Consider the following 24,557-nt stretch of genomic DNA (forward strand, 5'->3'; position numbering starts at 1 on the left):
GTGAAGGAGGGCAGTGATTGGTTTGGGCAAAGGATTACTGGAGGGGGCGGTTTATTAAAGTATCACTGCAGGAATTCTGATTTTGATACTGTTGGCATTGTCTCTGAAGCCGAGATCCATAACAAAAAGAAGAAATGATAGATGAGGAATTTCATGGGAACTTTCATCATGGAGAGCAGGTCAAGTACAGATATTGCTGCATTTTCAAATTAACTTCTTTGTCAAAAAAATTGTTTTTATTTCTAGCTGTCCTAATGATTTGTTTTCTAGGAGTTAAAATATTGTAAGGAGGTTTCTAAAGTCTCCTTTTTATTTAAATGTCACAACATTTGTCCTTTTTATTTTTAGCTTAGATGTAACAGATTGCAACAGAAAGTGTCTGGCAGCCTTCTTAATATAGAACAAGCCCTCTGAGGGACACCTAAGGAAGGATTGCTGATCAGTCTATGTACTGATATGTCGTGATACAGCCTTGAGATTAGCATGGGTAGGAAGGTGGTTCGTGGGGTGGGATGGAGAATGGTTGCAGAGGGTTGCTCTGTCATCCCAGTTGACTGGACCCAATGAAATTTCTAACATCTTCAAAGCTCACCAAGTCTGAATTTGTTCTGCCTCTAAAACACCCCACTCTTTTATAAAGTAGCTTATAATCAAATTTATAACAGTTAATTTCAAGAACAGAAAGAACCAATGGAGTAATTAAAACATGGTTCTTTGGGGTTCCTGCATAAGTCCCACATATGGATGTGTGCTGTGCTGGTTCAGAAGCAGTTCTGGAAAGCCCTAGAGCTCTAGCCTAGCTCTCAAATCCCCCTACCTACGGGGTCATGTCTCAAGGGAAGGGTGGGTGTGATCCCACTCCTCTTTTGACTGTCGTTCTGGCTTGGTTTTCTGGAGAAGTTACCTCAGGTTATTTTTTTCTTTGTGCACAGAACACTGAATATCATTCTCTGTATGTGTAAAACAATGGAAAGCAGGCCTGCAAGCTATCAGAATGACTTTTCTGGATTTAAGTCTGTGGCTTAATCCGATAGAAAACATTATTCAGTGTCCTTTGATACCCAATCTGGTTTTATGATCTTGCTTTTAACTCTTTCTCTTGCTTTCTCTTCTTCCCTTCCTCTTTCATTCCATTCTTATTTTCTCCCCCTTCTCCCTTTTAAAATGTTTTATAATTTTTTTCTGGAATGGTGTGATGGGTGCCTGAGTTGGGGTGAAGGATATGTTAGGACATTGCTTGGGGGGTGATTCTTTGGCTGCATTAAATAAGAAGACTTTTTAATGTAAATAATCATATTTATAGAAACCCAATTTAATGATTTTATTTTTCAAATGAAGGACAGTGGCTTCTCTTGCTATACTGATGAGATAAGGTTCTTGCTGATTACCTGGTGAAATAATGGATCAAATATGCTAAATGAATGCTTTTACGTGGCAGGGATAGTGAAGGGGGGAAAGTGAAATAAGTGTAGTTCAAACGGATGATAGATTTTAGAAGATAGCAAATAATTGTATTTCATATCGCATATCTGTATGATGGGGCTATAATTCTTTTTAAAAGACTCTTGCTGGGTGAGATACCATGTTGCAAATGGCCAGAACTTTCTTGAATGTGCTCCAGATATCCAATCATTCTTGAACTCTGGCAAGAAAAATAGCTACTAGAGATGTGTGGGGGGGGGTAATAATATTTGATTTATATACCACCCTTCAGGACAATTTAACACCCACTTAGAGCAGTTTACAAAGTCCTTACAACTATCACCCTGTGAGGTAAGTGGGGCTGTGAGAGAACTAGAAGTTGTGACTGACCCCAGGTCGCCCAGCTGGCTTCAAGCAGAGGGGAATCAAACCTTGTTCTCCCAATTAGTCCTGCTACTCTTAACAACTACACCAAACTCACAGAGAGTCCAGAGTTTGTTGTTTGGTTTTTAACTGCTTTACAGTGTTGAATTCAGCAATTTCCAATGACTGGCATGTTCTTACCTAAAGAATAGATGGGTCTTGTTTGAACCTGGGTCTCATACACAACCAAAGTTGAGCATGTTGGAATGCATAATTTTAATTGATCCAAATAACAGCAACTATCTGTTATGCACAATGGGATCAGTCCATTATGCACAATCCAATGTGATTTCTGTAAGTTTTGTGTTCATTTTTCTTGCAGGTTTGAGTCCAATTGCACCTTAAAGATCAAATTTTTTTCCAGGGTATAAGCTTTTGAGAGTCAAGTTCCCTTGATCATTTTCCTTGCAGTCTGTCAGTCTTTCAAAATTAGGTTCTCATTAGCTCTGGCTTCAGGGGGGCAAATGATTAAACACCTGCTTATTAGTATCAAGTGTTGTTTAGCATGTGTGGATCAGGTAGAACTTTTTTCATGGATAACTCATCTATGGAACATTTAGTGGCCACACTTCCATCCGAAAGTGCTTGAGTGATCACGTTGCAAAAATGCTCAAGGGCATTTTGTGAGCAGTTGGCTGCAAGCTTCTCTGCTAAGTTCAAATGGAGTGCACTTAAGTTAGGTATTCAGTGAGAAAATAGTGCCACGTCACTTATGGGACTACAACGCTGGCAGAAGAATAAGGTGGCAGAGCTCTGAGGTGATAAAATGGACCACATTATTTTAGAGTGAAGGCAATTGGTTCCAGGTTTCTAGATGTAAAATAATAATAACTGCACTGATATACTGCTGTTCTAGGCAGATTAGTGTCTCACCCAGAGTGGTGAACAAGTTAGTGTTGTTATCCCCACAATACAGCTGGGGAGCTGGGGCTGAGAGCAGTGGCTTACCCAAAATCAACTCCTTACAACTAGAAAATCAGCACAGCTAGGAGAAATGCCCCCCCCCCAATTCCTGGCTTGTGCTGGTTCTCTGTTGGAATATTTTTAATACAGTGGACCACGGTTCTCTTTGTCAGATGAATCTGGCGGGGAGGACTGTGGTTATCGAGGGCTTGTGCTGCAGTGCTGCTGAACTCTTTTTGATTTTGCTACTACAGACTAACACAGCAAACTCCTTTGAATCTTTACACAAGCAAACTGATCCCCACACCAAAAGGAGCTGTCTGCATCTCCATATCAAAGGAGTTGTTTACATCCCCCCTCTCCTCCTTCCCCCCTTCCCCCCCTCTCCTCCTCTATATTTGGCCAGTTTCCTTCTGCCCTCCATGCATCTGATGAAGAGAACGTGATTCTGGAAAGCTTATGCTACAATAAAATTGGTTAGTCTTATAGGTGCTACTGGACTCTTTGATTTTGCTACTACAGACTAACACAGCTAACTCCTCTGATTTTAATATAGTGAAGCACTTAATGTGCAGGTTGAAATGCCATTTCCCCTGTCTGTGTGAACCTAGACCTCTTAAGGATGTGTAGGGTTAGAGTGCTGGACTGGGAACTGGGAGATCCAGTTTCAAATTCCCGTTCTGCCATATTAGCTTACTTGGGTGATCAATGTTAGCTGCTTTGAGCCCTCAGCCAGAGAAAAGCGAAATATAAAAATATTCGAATCTCCCTTTCTTTCATGGAACTGAAGGGTATTGACAGCGTCCCCAGAGAGTCTCCCATGGAGGGCCTGACTAGCGCCCTCCGTCGCCTACTTTCCAGCCATACTTTTGGACTTCCAGGGGTTACATCCACGCATTCTTCACAGGATGCTGAAGCAAAGGGGCCCTACGCTCGTGGGAAGAGAACTTTTTTCTCTCCCGGGACCGCCCGTCTCTTTTGGTTTCTTCTGGGGAACTCGGGGCTTGCCGGAGGCCAACCAGTCCCGGCTGCTGGCTCGAGCGAGGCCAAGGCGCAGGCTGCCGCCGGGGCGGATCCGGAGGGGAAAGCCCCGAGGGTCTCCAGCTCGGCGGCGAGGCGAGCGCCCCCCTGCCCTTCTCAGTTCCCCATCTGACGGGATCCAACCAGGAGCGGCCCCGGCTGCGGTTTGGTGGCCAGTTCCCTCCGAGGTTTCAAAAAGCGCCACGTGATTTCCATGAACTTGGCAAGCGGTTTAGCGGCAGCCGTGGCGTCGGGCGGGCTCCTGCTTCCCCGGGCCCAGAGCGGGGAAGGGACGGGGAAGCACGCGAGGAGCGGCGGTCAGGTGCACAGCTGCAGCCGCTAGCAGCTCGCCCCAGGGCTCCCCAGACCCTTTTTCCGCCGGCGCGGCGTCACGCTGGCCGCTCGACTTCCTCGGGGATCGTCGATGCGCTCCTCTGGCCAGCAGCAGCTCGAGCCGGGATGTCTCACGGGGTGGCTGCCGCGGGCAGCCTGTTGCAACGAAGCTCCTCCTCGGAAGGCGCTCAGCAGGTAATGCGGCAGGCGACTGGGGCGCTGGGCGGCGGGAGGAGGGCGAGGGGCAGAGACGTGCCCGGCGCGGGGCTACACGAAAGCGGCTTCCAGCTTCGGTGCTCGCCCCTGGCGTTGGAGAGAACTTGCTAGCGTTCCCTCCTGCCTTCGCAGAGATCTATGCGATGTCAGATCCTGGCTGAAATGCGGTGCTCAGTTTGAATTGTTCTTTTAATTAAAAAAAAAAAACGCCTTCAGGCAGCCTTGTTGCCTGAATTTCAGTTTAGCAAACATCTCATCTAAGCCTTTCAAAAATTCAAACAGCTCACCTAAGCCTTTCTGAAAAGGCCAATGCCTGAGCTCCAGACCACTGAACTCGCCCAGCTGATGCTGCCTCGCACAAACTCCCTGGGGGACATCATCCCCTTTGGGGCTACAGTGCCCACAAGTACCTTGTGGATCCGTGCTTTCCTATTGTACGTTCCTGGCAGCCGCCCAAGAGGACATGGAGCCTCATAATGTGATGCGAGTCCACTGGGCACCTGCTGAGTAGTTTCAACTGTTACTACTTCCAAGGAGGTGCTTTGATTTGGGTGGGTTCCTCTCATAGTGTACCAGCTCTGGCTCACACAAACTTTGGCACTATTGCGGCTTAAAACAAATTTGTGAAGACAGCTTGTAGGAAGCTATTTGTCTGGAGCGCCTCCCTGTGTGATGTTAGCAATTTCCCTGCACCAACTGTCTCCCCCAAAACCAAGACAGAGCAAGAGACTCTCATGTGAGGCGTCATCCATGCACGTTCCCTGTGCTGCTGTTTGCATTTGTGATCTGGCCTGGAAATTATTTAAAAGCGAGGAAGCGGCAGAAATATAGACTCCATATTTTGGAGGTTACGCCCTCCATGGGATGGGAGTGGCAACACAGCTTTGAAATATGGAACTGCTTTAAGTTCCGTCAGACTGCCTTGTACTGTTTACACTGACTGGCATTAGCTGTCCAAGGTCTCGGGTTGAGAGAGGTCTTTCCCAACCTGTTGCCTCAGTTCCTTTAACTGGAAATGCCAGAAAATGAACCTGGAACCTTCTGCAAGCAAAGCAGGTGGTCCTTTCTGAGCTGTGACCCCTCCTCTTTATGTACTTCTCTTCTTGGACTATACTTAAGATTAGTGTTCAAAGCACGTGTGCTATCTCAGTAACCCTTGCAACGGCCTTCTAAATGACCCTAGCTTAGCAGCAAGGGAAGTATTTTTCAGTCAGTAGGTTCTGAGTCGCATCTGGCTAGGGTAATGTTTAAATAATAACATAACATTTGATTTATATACCACCCTTCAGGACAAGTTAATGCCCACCCAGAGCGATTTACAAAAGTGTGTTATTATTACCTTCACAACAATCACCTTATGAGGTGGGTGGGACTGAGAGAGCTCTGAGAAGCTGTGACTGACACAAGATCACCCAGCTGGCTTCAAGCAGAGGAGTGGGGAATCAAACCTGGTTCTCTAGATTAGTCCCACCACTCTTAACTACTACACGAAACTCGCTCTCACAGTGACCGCACAATGAGTGACAGTTGATGGGGGGCTTTTTCACTGCCCCCCCCCTGCAAAATGGGATAGCGATTCATAGGAAAACACACAACAAGAATCATACTTCAAGGGCCCCTTCAAAGGGCCAGTATTATTATCTTCAAGTTACAAATGAGAATGTTGAGCAATAAATAATGTGATTTAAGTGCAGTGGCAGAAAAGTGTGAGTGTGGAAAGAGAAATAGCATCTTACTAGCATACACAGCAGAAATGAGATTTGAGCTAGGAACTTCCAAAACACACCAGTGCCTGAGAACCAATATAGTACTGTATAGAAATAAGATATACCCTTCTGAAAAACTCCTACATTAGGTTCATGTCATTCTGACAGGGTGAAAGATAGCCAGCTTCCAAACATTTGGGACTGAAGTTTCTGGTCAGTGCATCCTTGTAGCACCTCTTTTAAAAATAAGGGTCAGTTTGTGTGTTTTGACTGCTACAGGGAAGCTGCTCTAAACAGCGCTCTTGAGTAGCTGCTGCATATGGCACCTCTAATGTCTGAATCACTTCTGCTGTACAACGCAGTGTCAGAATGCACAGGATTTTCCCAGTGCCCTCCACATGACATCCAAAATGTTCAGGGCAGCCCATATGCATTGCTGTGGTGGAATCTGAACCTAAGGATGCTAAAAAGAACATGGCACTGCCTGTGGAACAGGGAGAGGTGGCTCTTGGATCGTGATAATTTCTTTCCACCCTACAGACCTCTGTACTCCCCTCATCTTCTTCAGGAGCCCAAAGCGGAGACAGGGACGTGCTGAGGATCCAATTCACAGTTGCCCAGTGCTTAGGCTGGTTGCCGGAACGAGGGGAGAGGTCTCTAAATGAGTGTGTGGGAGGATTGTAAGTGGGAACAAAAGAGCAAAAAGCTCTATGCAAGTAATCTAACATGTTTTCATTTTAATGCATTAACTGTTAATAAAATGAAAGTTAACTATAGGCTGAGTCTAGCTTATCTGTCATTGCAGAGTGTTTGCACTTCTTGGCCAGAATGTTGGAAGGCAGGAAAAGGTTTACTCGTTATTAAGTAATTGCTTAGAATATTTCTGTAAAGGAAAGGGATAGAGGCTTATGAGGGGGAGTAAGGAAATGGGGTCTTAAATATCTCTGAGGTGGCAAGTTCCCAGCAATTCTCTGTGGTCATGGCCTTGTGTAGGCTACCTAAGCTTCATCTAGCTTGTCTTCCACTGCTGTGTGACTTTCCTGTTACCACTCTAAGAAGATTATTGACTTCACTTCTACTGTCTGACTCCCTGTCTGTCAGAGATAGGTAACAACCTGCTGGCCCAGACCTAGTCCAGAATCCTGCTTCACATGGTAGCCAACCAGATGCACCCCCCCAACCAACAAACTGGGCACACTCCTCCTCTTTTATTGTCCCCATCACTGTTATTGAGGCGGTTACACCCCTCTGAACATGGAAGCTCAGTTAAAATAATACAACCTTCAGGTCTGTGACGATAGCATGAGCATACATTAGCAGTACTGTATCAGTGCAAAAGTAGTATTTAAAGCAGCTCTCCCCTTGTAGTCAACTTGTATGAACCAGTGAAGCGCACACACAGGCACATACCTCTCATGGCACTCCACCTTGATAGTTGAGGGTATTGAAGCCATTACTCAGAACTAAAGCTGAAAGCCAAATCCATCTATATTTCTAGCTTAGCAACATCATTCCTTTCTTCATCTGAGCTCCTCTTTATTTAGGATCTCTCGATGTTGTCTGAACAATCACTTGATTTGGAGGTAATTTTCAAGTCTAAGCTCAATTGGGTCCAACTTTCTGCCTTAAGGCTAGTTTTGTTAATGTATTCCTGTCGATCACTTCTCTAGCTTGTTCTTCAATTACTTTGATGGATTTAGCGTTACTACTATAGAATACAAAAATACAGAACAAATGAGGCAAGTTTTTAATTGGGCTAATGTTACAAATGTGAACTTTCAAGTTGCATAGAGTTCTTCCTTGAGCATCACATATAAGTATTTTAAAAAATCAAGATGTTGTTGCATGGCAAGATGATATTAATATGATCAGACTGAAAGCATTTCACACAAGGGGTTTAAGTCTGTGATGTTCTCGGCTGGTACTCAACACTAATGCTAAACTTATTTTGCTATAGTGTTCATTCCATTGCTTTCCCAAATTCTGTGCTAATAGCATTAATTTGCAACACACACAAAGATAAATAATTGTTCCAGGGGGTGACCACATTACAATGCCAATCTAAGCAGCATTATACCGTTCTAAATTTGCTGAAGTTAATGGGTTTAAAGGAGTGCAATTCTGATTGGGATAACACTGTTAATTTGTCACAGCCAAATTAACAAGGAGTCCAAAGATACCTTAAAGACAGGCGAAAGTTATTCCAGCATAAGCTTTTCTGAGTCAGAGCTCACTTTATCAGATGAAAAAGTTTATGCTGGAATAAATTTTATTAATCTTTAAAGGCTGTTATCTAATAAAAGAATTAGAGGCTCAAATGTATTTCATGTTACATGAAAATCCCCACATGTTCCTGAATCTATTGGTCCTCAGCCTGAAATCCATTTTGATCACACTTTGCCTCCAGGGGTGCTGCACATGTTTCTCCTCTCCCCTATATCATCCTCACAAGAAGGCTGTGAAGTAGGTTAGACGGAGAGAGTGTGGATGGCCAATTCAAGCTCACCTAGAAAATGTCATGCCTGAACAGGAATTTGAATCTGGGTTTCTCCAAGCACTCTAACCATGACAGTGCGCTGGCTTTCTAAATGTGCCATGTTCTGATAAGGTGGATTGTATCAGTGACACCTTGATCTTTTGCTTTTTAAAGAAAAGTGTAAAAACAAGAGTAGGAGGATGTGGGAAAGAATAGCAGAGAGGGACAGTGAGTAAAGGGCAAAAGCAAACGAGTTAGACTGGGAATGCACCACATGCACAGTGGAGAATTCCCATGTGCATGCAAAGTATTTACCATCATAGAAGGGAATATGAAGTCCGTGTGGACTAAGTGTGTTTGGACCATGTCCCTAGGGTGCAAGCTGGAGAGTTTAGGCATCTAGCGGAGTCTTTCAGTGCCACTGATGTCAGACCTTCTCTCAGCTGGGGCCCTAGAACATGTGCAATGGCATCTGTTATGGCATACTTTTTTTACTCATGGAAACTTGGAGCAAATAAAATGAAGTACCTCCTGAATGACCTTGGCTTACCCTGGGCTGCCCTGAGAACAATGGAGGAGGCTTGGGCTAAGTGCCAGCTTTGCTGTCCCCATCTTACAGAAAGGGTGGAGGCTGAGAATGAGAGAATTGTGGTTTACTCAGAGTTTGTGGCTGAAGTGAGACTTGAACTTAAGGGCTTTCTGATTCAGACCTCACATGTTCATCCACTGCCCTGCATCTTTTCTCCTCTGTGTGGCAGCAGAAGAGGGTCAGTGGGGAATGGTCGGCGCAATCTGGATGGGGAGGATCCAGATCCAGATTGTGGTTTGTGGAGCTCCGGGATTTAAGCGCAGCAGCAAACTAACCCTCCAAGCCATGCTCCAGAACGATGAAGCAATACTTATGCTGAGAAAACTTGATCATACCCTGCAGGTCTGTTGTGAGGATAGATTGGAGGAGAGGAAAATGATGTAAGTTGCTTGGGGACTCTATTGGAGAGAGAGGCAAGGTATAAATGAAGTAAATTGGTATGTCACCTTTTTTGAGAAAGCAGCTGCAGTACAACTGTAAGCCGTTTTAACAGACAATTTCTTTCTCTGGGGACTCTGGGAATCTTTATGTGATTGGAACTATTGATCTCTACATTTCCCAGAATTCTTTGGGGAAAGTATTGATGGCTGAACTGGTATAAAAAACTTACAGTTTGCAGTTTATTTTATTTATGTTTAAGCTCTGTTCAAAAAACATGTTTAACAACATGTTTAAGCTCCTTTTTTAAAGGAACCTGCTTGAAGCAGCCTGCAAAATAAAACATAATAAGGTATAGTAAACCTAACAGTTTATGTGTTGACTCTGAGCCTTGAAATACTGGCTATATTGTCTCTTAATGGCTGTGCACTCTGAAAACTACAAAATCAATCCAGCTAAGTTTCATTTTTCAGTGTGAAATTTGTTCCTAAACTGCCCCTTAATGGCTAGTTCTAGTTCCCTTACTGAAAACTTTTTATACCACTTTGCTGAATCAGAATGTAGTACAAAGTGGTTTACAATAAGTAATAAAAACCACATAATACAATAAAAACTGGGGGCACAATTCTAGTTAGAATTTGGCCCCTTTACGCTGTGTCAAATTGTCAAGTTATTCCACAGCAAATAATGCCAGTGAGCTGTTCTGCTATTTACTTGTTGGTGATTCATCTGCTCCATATGCAGCTCCTATTGAACATGTTTCCCAGAATCATTGACCATTAATGGGCATCCAGGTCAAAGGTGTTTGTGTCAACACAGCTTTTAACCTACAGTTTACCTGTATAATGGGTTGGTAATAGGCACATTGGAGGCCTAAAGATATTACTGATTTACACCCATTTCTCTGCAACCCATACCCTATTGTATTTGTTCATTGAATGTCCTAGCGGTTGTTATTATTGACTTGTGTTGTGTAATCCGCTTTGGGTCTCAGTGACAAAGCGGACTATAAATAAATAAATAGAACAACAACAACAACAATAAGCAGCTTGAGCTGCATTGGCAGCGGCAGCAGCAGCAGCAAAAAAAAGTCCATCCTATCCTCCAAAGGCTCACACTATTGTAAAGTTGCTTTTTGATTACCAAAACGCGTAGGCACACACACCTTTCTCAAAATCTTTGCATATTTTTTGGTATTCATTTATGGAGAAACAGGATCCCAGTTAATGGCTTTTGGGCTGCTGCAAACCACTGGAATGTGCATGAATGAGCTGCTCTCTTCCACAGACAAGGCACGCTTGCCAAGATGCTGGAGTGCAGATAGTCCATCCTTTGGCACTAGGACTGCTTCCACCAGCTCATCCTGAGCATTTATAAATAAAGAGTTTATAACACAAATGGCACAAGTATTTAGTTCTCTGTCCTTACAAGAAAATAATCTGTAAAGTCTTCCTCTTTGGAAAGTGGACAGCACAAATATACTATTCTGATAGTCCTTGGGATCAATTGTTGACTCTCTGTAAGTACCTCTCTGTTCCTACCTTGCTGCCTGCAGAATGGTTTAAGTCCCCACTGATACAGCTGATGGTGCAACTGACTTGAGTCCTTGCATTGGCATTGATTGACTGAATAGTTTTTATCATATTTGTAAGCTGCCTTGAGTCCGAATGAGAAAGGCAGACTACAAATGAAGCTAATAGCAACTGGAGGACTGATTCTGCCCTTCTTTGGGTGTGGGTGGTAGTTGGAGTATATTTATTAACACGGGCTCTGAAGATGCAGCCAGCGTGGCATAGCATAGTAGATCAGGGGGACTGGGGCTCCGATCAGTGAACAGCTGTGGCCTTGAGCCAGTCACCATTTCTCAGCCTAAGATGGTGAGTATAAAACAGGATAACTTCATGTACGGCATCTGGAATTCCTTGGAGAAAGGTCCCTCCCCCTGTATGTTGATGGGCAGGAATCTGGAATTGACCCCATCTTGGGACAGTTATTATCTGTTGTTGATTTTATGAGGAACTGTTGTTTTATGAATAGTTTTATTATTGAGCCTGCTTGTGGGAAGGGCGAGTTAGAAATGTCAACAACAACAACAACAACAATAGACAAATACTTTGTCTAACCAAGGTGGAGATTTTATCTCTCTGCAATCTGTTATATGAAGGGGTTGACTTTTGTAACAAAAAAAAATCTGAAAGGATGTAGCTTTTTTGAATTAAATCATTGTGGTTATACATGCATCATTACCGAATTAAACTGGTTTAATGGTGAATCCTTCTTTCCTGGGCACAGTAGTTCTGTCAAGGTTGCCAGGAATCTTTAATAGAAAAATTGTCCAAATCTTTATTAAAGTACCAGAATTCTTGAGGGGAGCATAACAGGTATAAAAATTGTGTGTAGTGGTTAGTCCAAGATCTGGGAGACCCAGATTCAAATCCCTACTCTGCCATGGTAGCCCTTAGGCCAGTCATACAGTCTCAGCCTAGCCTTCCTCACAGGGTTGTTGTGAGGGTAAAATGGAGGAGAGGAGAACAATGTAAAGCACTTAACGGCAGGGTATAAATGAAGTCAGTTTCTAATCTGTATAATGGATACAGAAGATTTCACTTTATCTTGTAAAGTGTTTGCAGATACGAGGGCTGTATGTATTCCAAATGTGCCTATCTACCGCAAATGATTCCTTTGTTTCTAGAATACCTTAGTGTTAACAAAATCAAGGTGCCTAACCCATTTGGTTTCATTGACCAGGGTCACGAAGATGATGAAAGGAAAGTAAGGCGGAGAGAGAAGAACAGAGTTGCTGCCCAGAGAAGCAGGAAGAAACAAACACAGAAAGCTGATAAACTCCATGAGGTGATTACTGCTGTGACTCTTGGGCTGCATCTGCTCATTGTTGGAGACTGTTGCATGGCATTTCCTGTTCTTCCTCTTATGACTTTGGCTCTCAGCAACTTGATGAGGGAAGGTTTCTCAGCAATCATAATAGCCCCTTATTGGCTGAGGCAAGCCTGGGTTGCCACTCTGTTCCAAATGGCACAGAGCAGAATGGCACAGGGCAAACGCCACACCTGCTACAGAATGATGTGGTTCTCCATCACAACCAAGCCACTCTGAAGCTAACAGCCTGGTTAATTTCCCCCCTGGACTGAGTTTCTCCTCCCCAGTCCAAAAGGGACTATTGGAAGCTGGGAATCCTGTTCTTCTGTGCAGGCACACATCCCTCCCCCCTTCCCCTCTGTGTGCTCTTTTTTCTTGTTAATTTCCTTCTACACCAGGCAGCTGCTTGCCCCACCTTTTATAGCCATGCCTAGGGGGAAAGTGCATGAAAAGGCTAGGCAAGTGTCTCACGCCTTTAGGAGCTTTAGAACATATGTGACTGGCTTGAACATGCACAGTTCCCTTGTGTGCCTGCACAGAAGACCATTCAATGAACAACAGTTTACAGATAAATGCAACCCTGTTTTCTGATTGGCTTAGAAAAATAGCTTTGACTGGGGAGTTCTGGAGGTTCTTAGAAATGTATCAGTAGTTCCTTAGAAAAAAGTTCAAGAAGGGGGACATGAGATTCCCCAAATGATAGCTAGCAGACAGCTACCAATCTAATCCAGTAATGTGCAGCTTCAAAAGCGAGTTTTGTGTAGTCTCGGCTGTTGCCTCATATGTGTTTTATAGAAATGTCCAGAATCCTCTTTAATGCTTTACTGGCAGATTTTTAGGACAGTAGGATTTGAGTCCAGTGGCACGTTAGGGACCAACATGATTTTCAGGGTGTAGTCTTTTGAGAGTCAGAGCTCCCTGCTTTAGGAGGTTCCTCAGCAGAAAAGTCAGTATGACAGGTATGGGAAAGGAACGTTTTGAAAAACACTGGCATAGAGGTTTGGGTGGTATGAAAATATTGCTTCAAGTACTGGGAGAAGATGATCTTTCTAAACAATCAAACAGACAAACAAAACTGGGACATTTTTTTACAGAGGATGCTTTTTCAGTGTCTTTTTCCCATCCAGTAGCTGTTGCTTATGCCACAACCTGTTTATAATGCAAAAACCTCTAGCCTTTCCATACTTATTCCTACTTAGAATATATTATATATCCTATATTCCAAGAGGCTTTCTCCTTCAGGCCACTCCCCATCCCTGAGATCTCTGGCATTGATTGTGTAGGACTGGTGTGGAATGCCAAAGAAAGTTTGGCTATCTGTTTGGTTTACCGACCGCCCAGTGCACCAGCAGATACCCTGCCGCGCCTGCTACAGGTGGTTGCTGGGTGGGCCTTGGAGTATCCCAGACTGATAGGGCTGGGGGACTTCAATGTCCACGCTGACGATTCCGCCTCGGTGCAGGCTGCACACCTGGTGTCGGCCATGGCAATGCTAGGACTTTCCCAATTTGTATCAGCTCCCACACATAAAGCAGGCCACACGCTAGACTTGATCTTCAGGGTGGGGTTGGATGTGGTTCTGGATAGGGTAGAGTTGATGCCATGGTCAGACCATGCGGTCTTGAAGGCTCGACTGGGGATACCATGCCCCCCCCCTGCAAGGGCGGGGAGCTAATTGATGCTTACCCGCGGAAACTCATAGATCCGATTGGCTTCCAGAATGCTCTGCAGGAACCGATGATCCATGGTGGATCGTTGGATGAGCTGGTGGAGGACTGGCAAAGCCAGCTCTCCGAAGCCATCAACGAAATCGCACCCTTTCATCCTCTTCGCCCCCACAGTTGCCGAGCTCCCTGGTATATGGAGGAGGTTCAGCAGAGGAAGCGGGAGCTAAGACGACTTGAGCACATGTGGCGGCGATCTCAGGATGAAGAGGCAAGAACATCTTATAGGTCACTTATGAAATCCTATGAGGTGGCAGTGAAAGCTGTGGAGAAGGAATTCTACGCAGCTTCCATTGCATCAGCTAGCTCACGCCCAGCTAAATTGTTTAATGTGGTACGTTCATTGGTCTCCTTATCGGGTGGAGACCATCAAAATTTGAATTTGGCCATTAGCTGTGAGGCTTTTGCAAGCTTTTTTGCTGATAAAGTCCTGTCTCTCTGCCACGATCTGCAGGCCACAGTTGACACAGTATGTGAACTAGAGGCCCCTTGGCCATCTTTGGGATCGGTATTTGATCATTTCAGCCCTCTCTCTGGGGAGGAGGTGGACAGGATCCTGCAGGTGGTGAGGCCTACCACTTGCCTCCTGGACCTGTGTCCATCATGGCTGGTGAAAGCCAGTGTTGGTGGACTACGGAATTTCTTGGAGGTTATTGTCAACACATCCTTGGGTTCCAGGGGTTTTCCTGGGGCACTAAAGGAGGCTGTGGTGAGGCCTCTGTTATAGAAACCATCACTGGATCCCGCTGACCCGCTCAGTTACCGCCCAGTCTCTAACCTCCTGTTTCTGGGTAAGGTGAGCGGGCAGCGGAGAAACAGCTGCAGAGTTTCCTGAAGGAGACCAGGATCCCTTCCAGTCCGGCTTCCACCCGGGCCATGGGACCGAGACACTGCTGGTCGCCCTCATGGACGATCTTCTCAGACACCTGGATTGAGGTGGAACGGTGCTGCTGATTTTACAAGATCTTTTGGCAGCATTCAATACGGTCGATTATGATCTTCTGACCCACCGCCTCGCCGACATGGGAATTCAAGGGACGGCATTACAGTGGCTTGTCTCCTTTCTCCATGGTCGGGGACAGAGGGTGGCGCTAGGGGAGAAGTTGTCATCCCACTATCCGCTAGTGTGTGGTGTGCCACAGGGGGCAATACTCTCCTTGTTATTGTTCAACATCTATATGCAGCCCCTCACCCAGCAGGTGCGAAGTTTCGGGCTTGGGTGTCATCAGTATGCTGATGACACCCAGCTATACCTGTTGATGGACGGCTGGCCTAGATCGGCCCCGGATGTCCTGGAGCATGCTTTTGAAGCCGTGGCTGGATGGTTGTGGCAGAGTTGGCTGAAGTTAAACCTGTCGAAGACGGAGATCCTGTCCTTGAGTCACTGGAGTGTGGATTTGGGGCCCAGGCTTCCTACACTCAATGGGGCGGTGTTTACACCGGCTCCAAGAGTTAGGAGCCTGGGGGTGATCCTGGATGCCTCCTTGAAAATGGAGGCCCAGGTCATGGCGGTTGCCAGGTTGTCGTTCTTCCGTCTTCGACAGACCAGACAACTCGCCCCCTATCTTTTGACCCACGACTTAACTACAGTGGTCCAGGCAATGGTCACCCCTAGGTTAGACTACTGTAACGCGCTCTACACAGGGCTTCCCTTGAACTTGATCCAGCAGTTACAATTGGTCCAAAATGCGGCGCTCATGTCATCACCGGAGTGCCTTCTAATGCACACGTTACACCGGTATTGCGCAAGTTGCATTGGTTACCGGTGGAGTACCAGATCAGATTCAAGGTTTTGGTATTAACCTATAAAGCCCTATGCAGACTGGGACTGGCGTATCTGTGGGACCGCCTCTCCCTATATGAGCCCCAAAGGATGCTTCAATCCAGTGACAAACAGCTGTTAATGGTCCCTGGCCCCCAGGGAGGCCCACCTAGCATCGACCAGGGCTAGGGCCTTTTCGGTCCTGGCTCCAGCCTGGTGGAACGCTCTGTCTAAAGAGACTAGGGCCCGGCCAGATTTATTATCCTTCCGGTGGGCCTGCAAGATGGAGCTGTTCTGCCAGGCATATGGTTGGTGCTGATTGGGCCTCCCCACTGGCCGACGAGAGGAAAACATACCCCCCCCTACCCACCCAGCCTGTTAAATACTTTGGAGATGGTTGGGTGGTGGTTATTGGAGAAGTCTACTGCTGTGTGTTTTAAATATTTATGTGGTTTTATTGGTTTTAAAGTTATATGTATTTTAAATTACTATATCAATTGTAATCCGCCCTGAGCCTGCTGATGTGGGGAGGCCAGAATATAAATTGAATTAAATAAATAAATAAATAAATAAATAAATTATATTGCCCCTGTGGTCTCTATGATCAACTTCAACTTCATAGACCACATCTATGGTGTGGTCTCATTTGGAATACTGTGTGAAGTTCTGATCACCATATTTTGAAAAGGACATTGAGAAAGAACAGAAGAGAGCAGCCCAAATGATTATGGGCTTGTGTACCTTTCCTATGATGAAGGGCTGAAGAGTCCAGGGCTTATCACTGTATTCTTCTTAATTCAACTAATTGATTACTATAAGGTTCTCACAAAAAGTCTCAAATATAGAATGACAAGGCTGTTTGCCAAAACTTAGCTTATAGTAATAGCAACAAACCATTTTATCCCTGAGGTTTCAAAGCTTCCATGAAGCAATCACAAATACAGCGTAGCAAACTTTTAAGTGAGGGTGGAGGTTTAGAGACTAAGGGAAGAACTACTTTGTCCAGGTTTTTTTTTCTTTCAGATTTCAGTTCCAGGAAATTTAAAGCGGAAGATATGTGTGGACCCGTTTAGCTCTTGCCCCTCATGCCATTTTGTATGCTGAACATTATCTCTAAATTAATAAATTAATGCTGTTATCCACCCTGAGCCTGTTTGCGGGGAAGGTGGAATATAAATACGATAAAATAAAAATAAATAAATAAATAAATGGCTTCTGTAAAATTACAGGTATTTGTAAATTTTCCAGAGCGAGGATGGCAGCTTGAAGGAGATAATTTTTTAGCACAATCAAAAGCAAGAGGAGAAGTTGATCAGATCTCTTCTCTATAGACAGACGTGCGTGCATGCGCGAGCCTCTCCCTTTAAAATGCAGTTCCCACAGTTGCAATCTGTTTTTTTTTTAAGTCTGGAAGAAGAATAATGAGCCTGCCTATAATTTACAATTGCCACCTCTGACTTGTGAAATTCTTGGAGATTTGGGGACAACTGCCTTCAGCAGAGTTTGGGGTGGGAGTTCAATAGGGATGTGATGCCATGGAGTCCACTCTCCCAAAATGCCTTTTCTTCCAAGAGAACTGATCTTTTGTAGTCTGGAGATCAGTCGTATTTCTAGAAGAACTCCAGGCCCCACCTCGACATTGGTAATCTTATCTCAACATGTAGCTCTTCCTAATGTGCCTTTTCTGTGGATAAGAGTAGATTATTCATTCATTCACATGGAGTACAGAATAATGTTCATACACATAACCAGGGCTTTTTTTCTGGGAAAAGAGGTGGTGGAACTAAGGACCGCACAATGATATCACTTTGGGTCAGCTGGAATAAGGGAGGAGTTTTTAAAAGTATAAATCACCCTTGGCAAAAATGGTCATGTGGCCAGTGACCCCGCCTCCTGATCTCCAGACAGAGGGGAGTTTAGAGTGCCCTCAGCGCCACTCAGCCAGTGGCCATGTGACCATTTTCAAGAGGTGCCGGAACTCCATTCCACCACGTTCCAGCTGAAAAAAAGCCCTGCACATAACAGGGATACCAGTCATGGTGGCTGAGCAGCTAATGATCATTTTTTTAACCTCCCCCCACAAGTGGTAGTGATGCATTCTCTGTCTTACCCACATTCAAATTGAGCAGGACTCTGAAGAGGTGGCATTGCAAATAAAAGGGCAAGTAGCAACTAGCTTCTGAATTTGCATTGTAAAGCTAAAGTGCCTAAGTCCCCCTCACTTTCCCCTCTGCCTACAGTTTTGAAAGAAGCCCTCCATTCATGCTAATGATGAAGAGAATGGGTAAAGTTTGATAGAGGAGCAAAGAGGATAGAATAGGAGAGGGTCTCCAAAAAGCACAGATTAAAAAATATAGCTGTACTGATTCAGGGAAGGAATGTCAAAGGATGTGGATTTGTAGAGCGATTTGAAGGAATTCAGCTTGTCAGCTCTACAGCAGAAAACAATGTATATGGCCCTCTTCAGTCTTGGGAAATGTTCTGGTTTTACTACCTGCCTTGGACTGCAAAATCAGGAAGGCTGTTAAGCACCAGGAGGGTGACTGGCTGTCATGTCCAGTGGTCAAGCACATACCACTTGTAAAGAATATAAGCTTGGAATAGTAGTACCAGCATAACAAGGGGTGCAATTCTGTCCTGAGAAAAAAACATGTGTAAGGGCTATAAAAATGTTAGCCATAGGTAAGACCTTAAGGAGAAGACTGGGGAAGAGGAGATTTTTAGTAGAGATATTCTGCACAAAAGAGGTATAGTAGAAAGGAGGGCCATATACAAAGTTATGGTTTGGAAGATCAGCAGAGCACAAAAAGGGTTCTGGGAGAAACTTTATTTTTAGGTTTCAGATAGGTAACCATGTTGGTTGGTAGCAGAAGAACATGATTCAAGTCTACTTTTAACTGTTATTTATTATATTTTAAATTGTGGTTTTATGGTGTTGTGACCCACCCTGAGCCCACTTGCGGAAAGGGCAGGATATAAATCCAACAAATAAAATAAAGACCAACTAGATTTTCAATGTATGAGCTTTCAAGAACCAAAGCTCCACCCCACCATCAACCTGACCATGAATCAATCCACACAAGAAGGATATTTTTATGGTGTTGTGACCCACCCTGAGCCCACTTGCGGAAAGGGCAGGATATAAATCCAACAAATAAAATAAAGACCAACTAGATTTTCAATGTATGAGCTTTCAAGAACCGAAGCTCCACCCCACCATCAACCTGACCATGAATCAATCCACACAAGAAGGATATTTTTAGACACTACTGTACAAATACATGACGGAAGCATAAAAATCACCATATCCCAAAACCCAGCTATCTCCAAACACATCTACACACCTCCAGTCACCATCCAGAACATACCAAACAATCCATCATCCACAGCCAAGCTCTATGCTACAAACACATCTGCTCCAGTCCCTTTTACAGAGACTCTCACCTGCGCAATCTACAACAAAGATTTCTGGAATTACAATATTCACTGGATGTAGTAAGAAAACAGATCAACAAAGCCAGAGTAATGCCAAAGGATGACCTGCTACAAAATAAGCCCAGATGGAACAACAACAGAACACCTTTGGTAGTCACATACAGTTCCAATTCAAACCAGTTCAGCACATCATTAATGACCTGCAACCTATGCTGGAGAATGATATTGCTCTCTCACAGGCATTGGGAGGCAAACCTTCTCTTGCCCACCGACAGCTCCCCAACCTTAAGCAACCCCTCACAACAATGCACTTCCATCATAGACACGAACTCTGGGACCAGGGCCTGCAGTAAACCAAGATGCCTATTCTGTCCCCACATTTGCTCCAACAGCAGAATCATTGAACCTAAGAGCACCAGCTATACCATCTCAGACTCATTCATTTGTTCATCATCCAACGTTATGTATGTCATCAAGCATCAGCAGTGCCCCTCAGATCTTTATATTGAAGAAACCAGCAAAGAATAAATGGACATAAATCTGATATCAAAAATCATTCAAGAGGGAGTGGGAGAACATTTTAATCTGCTAGGACATTCCATCGCTGACCTAAGGGTAGCAGTTCTCAAGCAGAGGCACTTCAAAGGAAAATTACAATGCAGGGTTGCTGAAATTGAGTTTATTTGCAAATCTGGAACAACGGATCCCTCCTGGTTGAATTGGGACACACAATTTTTCTCGCATTACATATGCAAATTTTCTGCACTTCGCACCCCTGAAGGGAGCTCTGACTCTCAAAATCTCATACAATGGAAATCTAGTTGGTCTTTAAGGTGCCACTAGACCGAAATTATTCTCTTTAGTTTTAGAGAAGATGTATATATACCTCATGCTGGGGACTCCAGACAGAACAAGGATTCTGTTAGTGTACCTCCCACCCCACTGCGCAACAATCTCCCTGCCGGACCTGACAGACAATCTCAAACTTGGTACTGAGGACCCTGAGGTTTGTTGTCCTTGGGGATTTCAGTGTTCATGCTGTGGTTGCTCTAGCAGGAAGCAGCTCAGGACTTTATGGCTGTTATGACAACTGTAGGGCTGTCCCAGAATATTCTAGCCCCTGTGCATACAGCAGGTCATACACTTGACTTGAGATAAGGCACATGGTTGGGTAATGGGGAATTTTCCATTCTGCCGTTGTCTTAGTTCAACTATTATCTGGTGAGATTTAGACCCATGGACACTCAGAGCCTCTGCAAGGCTGGGGGGACTATTTGTATGGTCTACCCCAGGAGGTTGATGGATCCAGAATACAGAGAATATAGAATATGGAAACAGCCTGGGCTGTGGACACGATTGGCCCTGAGTGCCCTCTCTCCTTTCATGGAATCCAGAATGCTCCTTTTTTTTTGCTGAGGAGCTTCAGATGATGAAACAGTTGGGTAGATGATTAAAGCACAACTGAAGAAAAACTTGAAGCAAATTTGACTGAATTAAGGTGAGAGCACATTATCATGCCTACTCTGTGGCGGTGATAGCAAGGAAGTGACCTCATTTTTCAGTCACCATTGCATTTGCACTGTGCTATCCTCTGGAGCTTCTCCACATTACAAAGGGGTTTTATCTGAAGCTCCAGAGGATGTTGATTCAGAAAAAATACAAGCCCACTGTGATTCCTTTGCAACACACTTTACAGATGAAACTGCTTGCATCTGCCACAATCTTTCACACATGCTGGATAATTCAATTTCAATGCAGTTTAGCAGTAATTTGCAACTGGATTTTCCTGTGTGGAACAGGACAATTCACTTGAAAATGATTGCTGAAGTGCATGGAAGTGCATTTTCCAACATGTGTGAAAGCAATCATTGATATCCTAGTTGGACTGGCTAAATCTCAGGATGTTATTGGAGCACAATCTGGTCCTAGATGCATAACTGTCAGTTGTTGAGACCTGATAAAGTGGACAAGGGTGGTCTACTCTTTTCCATCATGGCTAACCCAGGCTGGGTTGATTGACTAGGTCCAAACGCCTCTCTGCAGATGAGTATACTTCCAACTACCTTGAAAGAGTCAGTTGTGAGACACTTCCTGAAGAAGGCATTCCTGGACCCAAACGACCTACACAACTACCACCCGGTGGCTACTATTCCATTCTTGGGCAAGGTGCTTGAGCAGGTGATGGCTACACAGCTTCAGGTAGTCTTGGAGGAGATGGATTATCTGGATTCAGGCTTGGCTTTGGGATGCAGAATGACTTTGGTTGCCCTGACTGATGACCTTCTCTGAAAAAGTGATAGGGAAGTGGATCCCTGTTGATTCTCCAGGACCTGTCAGTGGCTTTGGATACCATCAACCATGGTATCTTTTTGTAGAGGCTGGCTGGGTTAGGCTTTGGTGGTTGTGCTCGTACTTGACCAATCAATTCCAAAGGTGATGCTGAGGATTGCTGCTGAGCCCTGTGGCTGCTCAGCCCTGCAGGACTGTCTTATTCCCCATGGTATTTGTCATCTTCATGAAACTTCTGGGAGAGGTCATCTGGGGATTTAGAGTGAGGTGTCACCAATATGCAGATGACACCCAGCTTTCTTTTTCCATTACAGCTAAACTTGGTAGGTAGTGGAAGTCCTGAATAGGTGCCTAGTAATGGATGGATGATGGCCAATAAACTGAAGTTCAGCCCAGACAAGTCTGAGGCACTGTTGGTCAACAGAAAAGTTGCTGGGAGACTGCATTAGCCTGTCCTAGCGGGCGTTGCACTCCCCCTGAAGGAACCGATTCATAGCATGGGGGTGCTGCTGGATCCTGGCCTGTGGCTGGTCCCATCCTTAGCATGTAGTGCATTTTATCAGCTCTGGCTGGTTCACCAGTTACAGCTGTTCCTTGAAAAGTGTGATATGGCCACAGTGATCCATGCTGTAATCACATCAGTGTTAGTTTACTGTAATGTGCTTATGTGGGGCTGCTTTTTAAAAAGGTTTGGAAACTTCAATTAGTCCAAAACGCAGCAGCCAGACTACTGTCAGGGGTTGATTACAGGGACTGTATCACTCCTGTAATGAAAGATCTGCACTATTTATTTATTTATTTAGACTTCCTATTCCATCTTTACCAGTTTATTTTATCTTAGCACTCTCCTTCCTGCTGTTTTAAAAGAAAAATGAACTTTTCATAATTTCTTTTACCCCACCAGAAGAAAGTAGTGAAATAAAAATGATAACTGCTGCTGGTTTTCCTTTTGTTCTAGGAATATGAGTGCCTTGAGCAGGAGAATACATCCCTGAAAAGAGAGATTGGGAAGCTGACAGATGAAATGAAACAATTGACTGATGTGTTGAGAGACCATGAAAAGGTCTGCCCTCTTTTGCACTGTTCCTTAAACTTTGGCTTGATGCCTAGAATTGATGCCCTCAGTGGTCCCCTGCCAAGATGAGTGCTGCTCTTGAGGGCCGTGAAGTGCTACTGAAAAGCTTTCAAGATCCAACGTTTTCTCTTCGTCGTGCTGTGTGAATATGAAAAAAAAAACGTTCAAAATTGTAGATTTCATCTTACAACCACCTGCCCATCTTGGAATCTACCAGGTATCACGAAGTCATGTTTATGACTAAAATGTGAATGAGTTACAACCACATGGCAGAATCTTTGGACAGAGCTCTGTGTGTGGCCACATCTGTTCTGTGTACTCTATATCCAGAAAGGAATCTGAAATAGTACAGAAGAATTGTAATGTCAGGGTTTTTTTAGATGGAATTGTTTAGCCTGCATTGTAGAAAACTTCTGTAAATTGTAACAGAACAGTTTGCTAGAGAGTCAGGACTGGGTACAGCATCCTAAGATCAAGAAATGGGTCTTCTTGTATACTTTGCAGGTCTCTGGCTGAGTCCTTGTTCTCTGTTGCCATGGGGTTCTCCTCTTCCCTTGGTTCCTGCCAAACATTTCAAGTTCTGCAGAAATCCAAATGCTGCAGTTGAACATGCACCTCTAAATCTGCCAGAGGGAGGCAAGGCAGCCACAGCACCTCCCCCTTGTTTTATCTCTGATTCTGTTGCCTGCCTTGGTCAGCTGCTATGCTAAGCACAGGCTCCAGGTATACTGCAAGGCATGTGAGGGGTGGACAAATGGATGCATGGAGTTGCAGCTGCCTTCTCCCCCACTGCTTCAGGACCTAGAATTTCCTGAGGGAAATGACCTACAGTGTTCCCATTTTAAGCAAATGACAAGAGGGGGCTGAGAGTCAGCCTTCAGTTTGGATTTGTTTTGTAGAGGCAAAAGAAGGAATGATTCCTTGTTCTAGGTCATCCTGCAAGACACCTTTATGTAGTACGCATATATTCTTGTTTTCTGTTTACTCTCCTCTTTATCTTTATGATGCCACCTCCCGCCTTTTTTAGTACCCATTGCCTTAGAGAACAGATCCAAAGTCTAAGTCTAATCACCTTTTCAGCATCTTTGCTGAATTGCTCCAGGGTCTTAGTGTAGGTGTCATTGTTTTCTTTATGGAGGATGCTTCTCTGATGAATATACATCATCGTTTGTATCCTAACTGGAAACCATCAGTTCTTTAAAAATTTCATTTCCAAGAATATGATTTCTCTTTAAAGTTAGCTCCCTGCTCCTTAAATGCAGAGGGAAGGGAGGCTCCACAAGGGACCATCTCTTGTACCCGCTTTGCAGAATTTCTGCCTCTTGCTTCTGTACTGGAGTCAATTGAAGCAAGTAATTTTTCACTGCACTTGTAGAAGTTTTGAGTTCTCCCCAATGTTTCCTGTATGTTTCCAGTATGAATTACTCTAATTAAAAGTGATTCTGTTGACACATTGTATAGATAATGTTAGGGCCGCCCAATTTACAGTGCAATCCTTTTCAGAGTTACTCCAATCTAAACTGTTTTATTTCAATGGACTTAGACTGGTGCATAAGATTGCACTGTTAGACTGTGATTGTGGTAGCTTTAAGAATTATATAAAAAGGAAGTTTTTCAGTTTCACATCACAGTGCTGTGGTGGCAATAGAAATCACATGGTAGATTTTTCTCTTTTATTTGACTTTTAACACTTTCTCAAACCACTTTTGAGATAGGTAGTTGGAATAACAAGATCTGCCTAAGTGAATTTGTTCCTCTTCATTGTCTTATACATTCATTAAGATTTACATGGATCATTTGGAGGAAAATTATAAGCTGAATCGTAAGACTCAAGAGGGAGAGCTCTGTTTGTAGAATGGATCTTTCTACCTTTTCTTGCTTTCTGCAACCCTTCACCATGCCACCAAAAAGTTTTCTGAAGGTAAGGGA

At 44.2% G+C, this 24,557-nt stretch overlaps 1 protein-coding gene across 1 annotated transcript; it reads left to right on the forward strand.

The window, feature by feature from the left end:
- The first annotated feature begins 4,112 nt into the window (after nt 1–4,112).
- BATF3 (basic leucine zipper ATF-like transcription factor 3) lies at nt 4,113–22,697 on the forward strand. Its single transcript, XM_054971472.1, has 3 exons — nt 4,113–4,296; nt 12,215–12,319; nt 22,512–22,697. Exons 1-3 carry the CDS (start codon nt 4,228–4,230, stop codon nt 22,695–22,697), a joined length of 360 nt encoding a protein of 119 aa, XP_054827447.1. The 5' UTR covers nt 4,113–4,227.
- Nucleotides 22,698–24,557: the final 1,860 nt, after the last annotated feature.

Source organism: Eublepharis macularius, chromosome 1 (genome assembly GCF_028583425.1).
Source record: "Eublepharis macularius isolate TG4126 chromosome 1, MPM_Emac_v1.0, whole genome shotgun sequence".
NCBI classification, from domain to species: domain Eukaryota; kingdom Metazoa; phylum Chordata; class Lepidosauria; order Squamata; family Eublepharidae; genus Eublepharis; species Eublepharis macularius.

Bases quoted from the DNA above. Each gene is read 5' to 3' on its own strand.
- BATF3 (XM_054971472.1), top strand. From the start codon at position 4,228: ATGTCTCACGGGGTGGCTGCCGCGGGCAGCCTGTTGCAACGAAGCTCC. The intron at 4,297-12,214 runs GTAATGCGGCAG...TTCATTGACCAG, and splicing joins CCTCGGAAGGCGCTCAGCAG to GGTCACGAAGATGATGAAAG. The intron at 12,320-22,511 runs GTGATTACTGCT...CTTTTGTTCTAG, and splicing joins AAGCTGATAAACTCCATGAG to GAATATGAGTGCCTTGAGCA.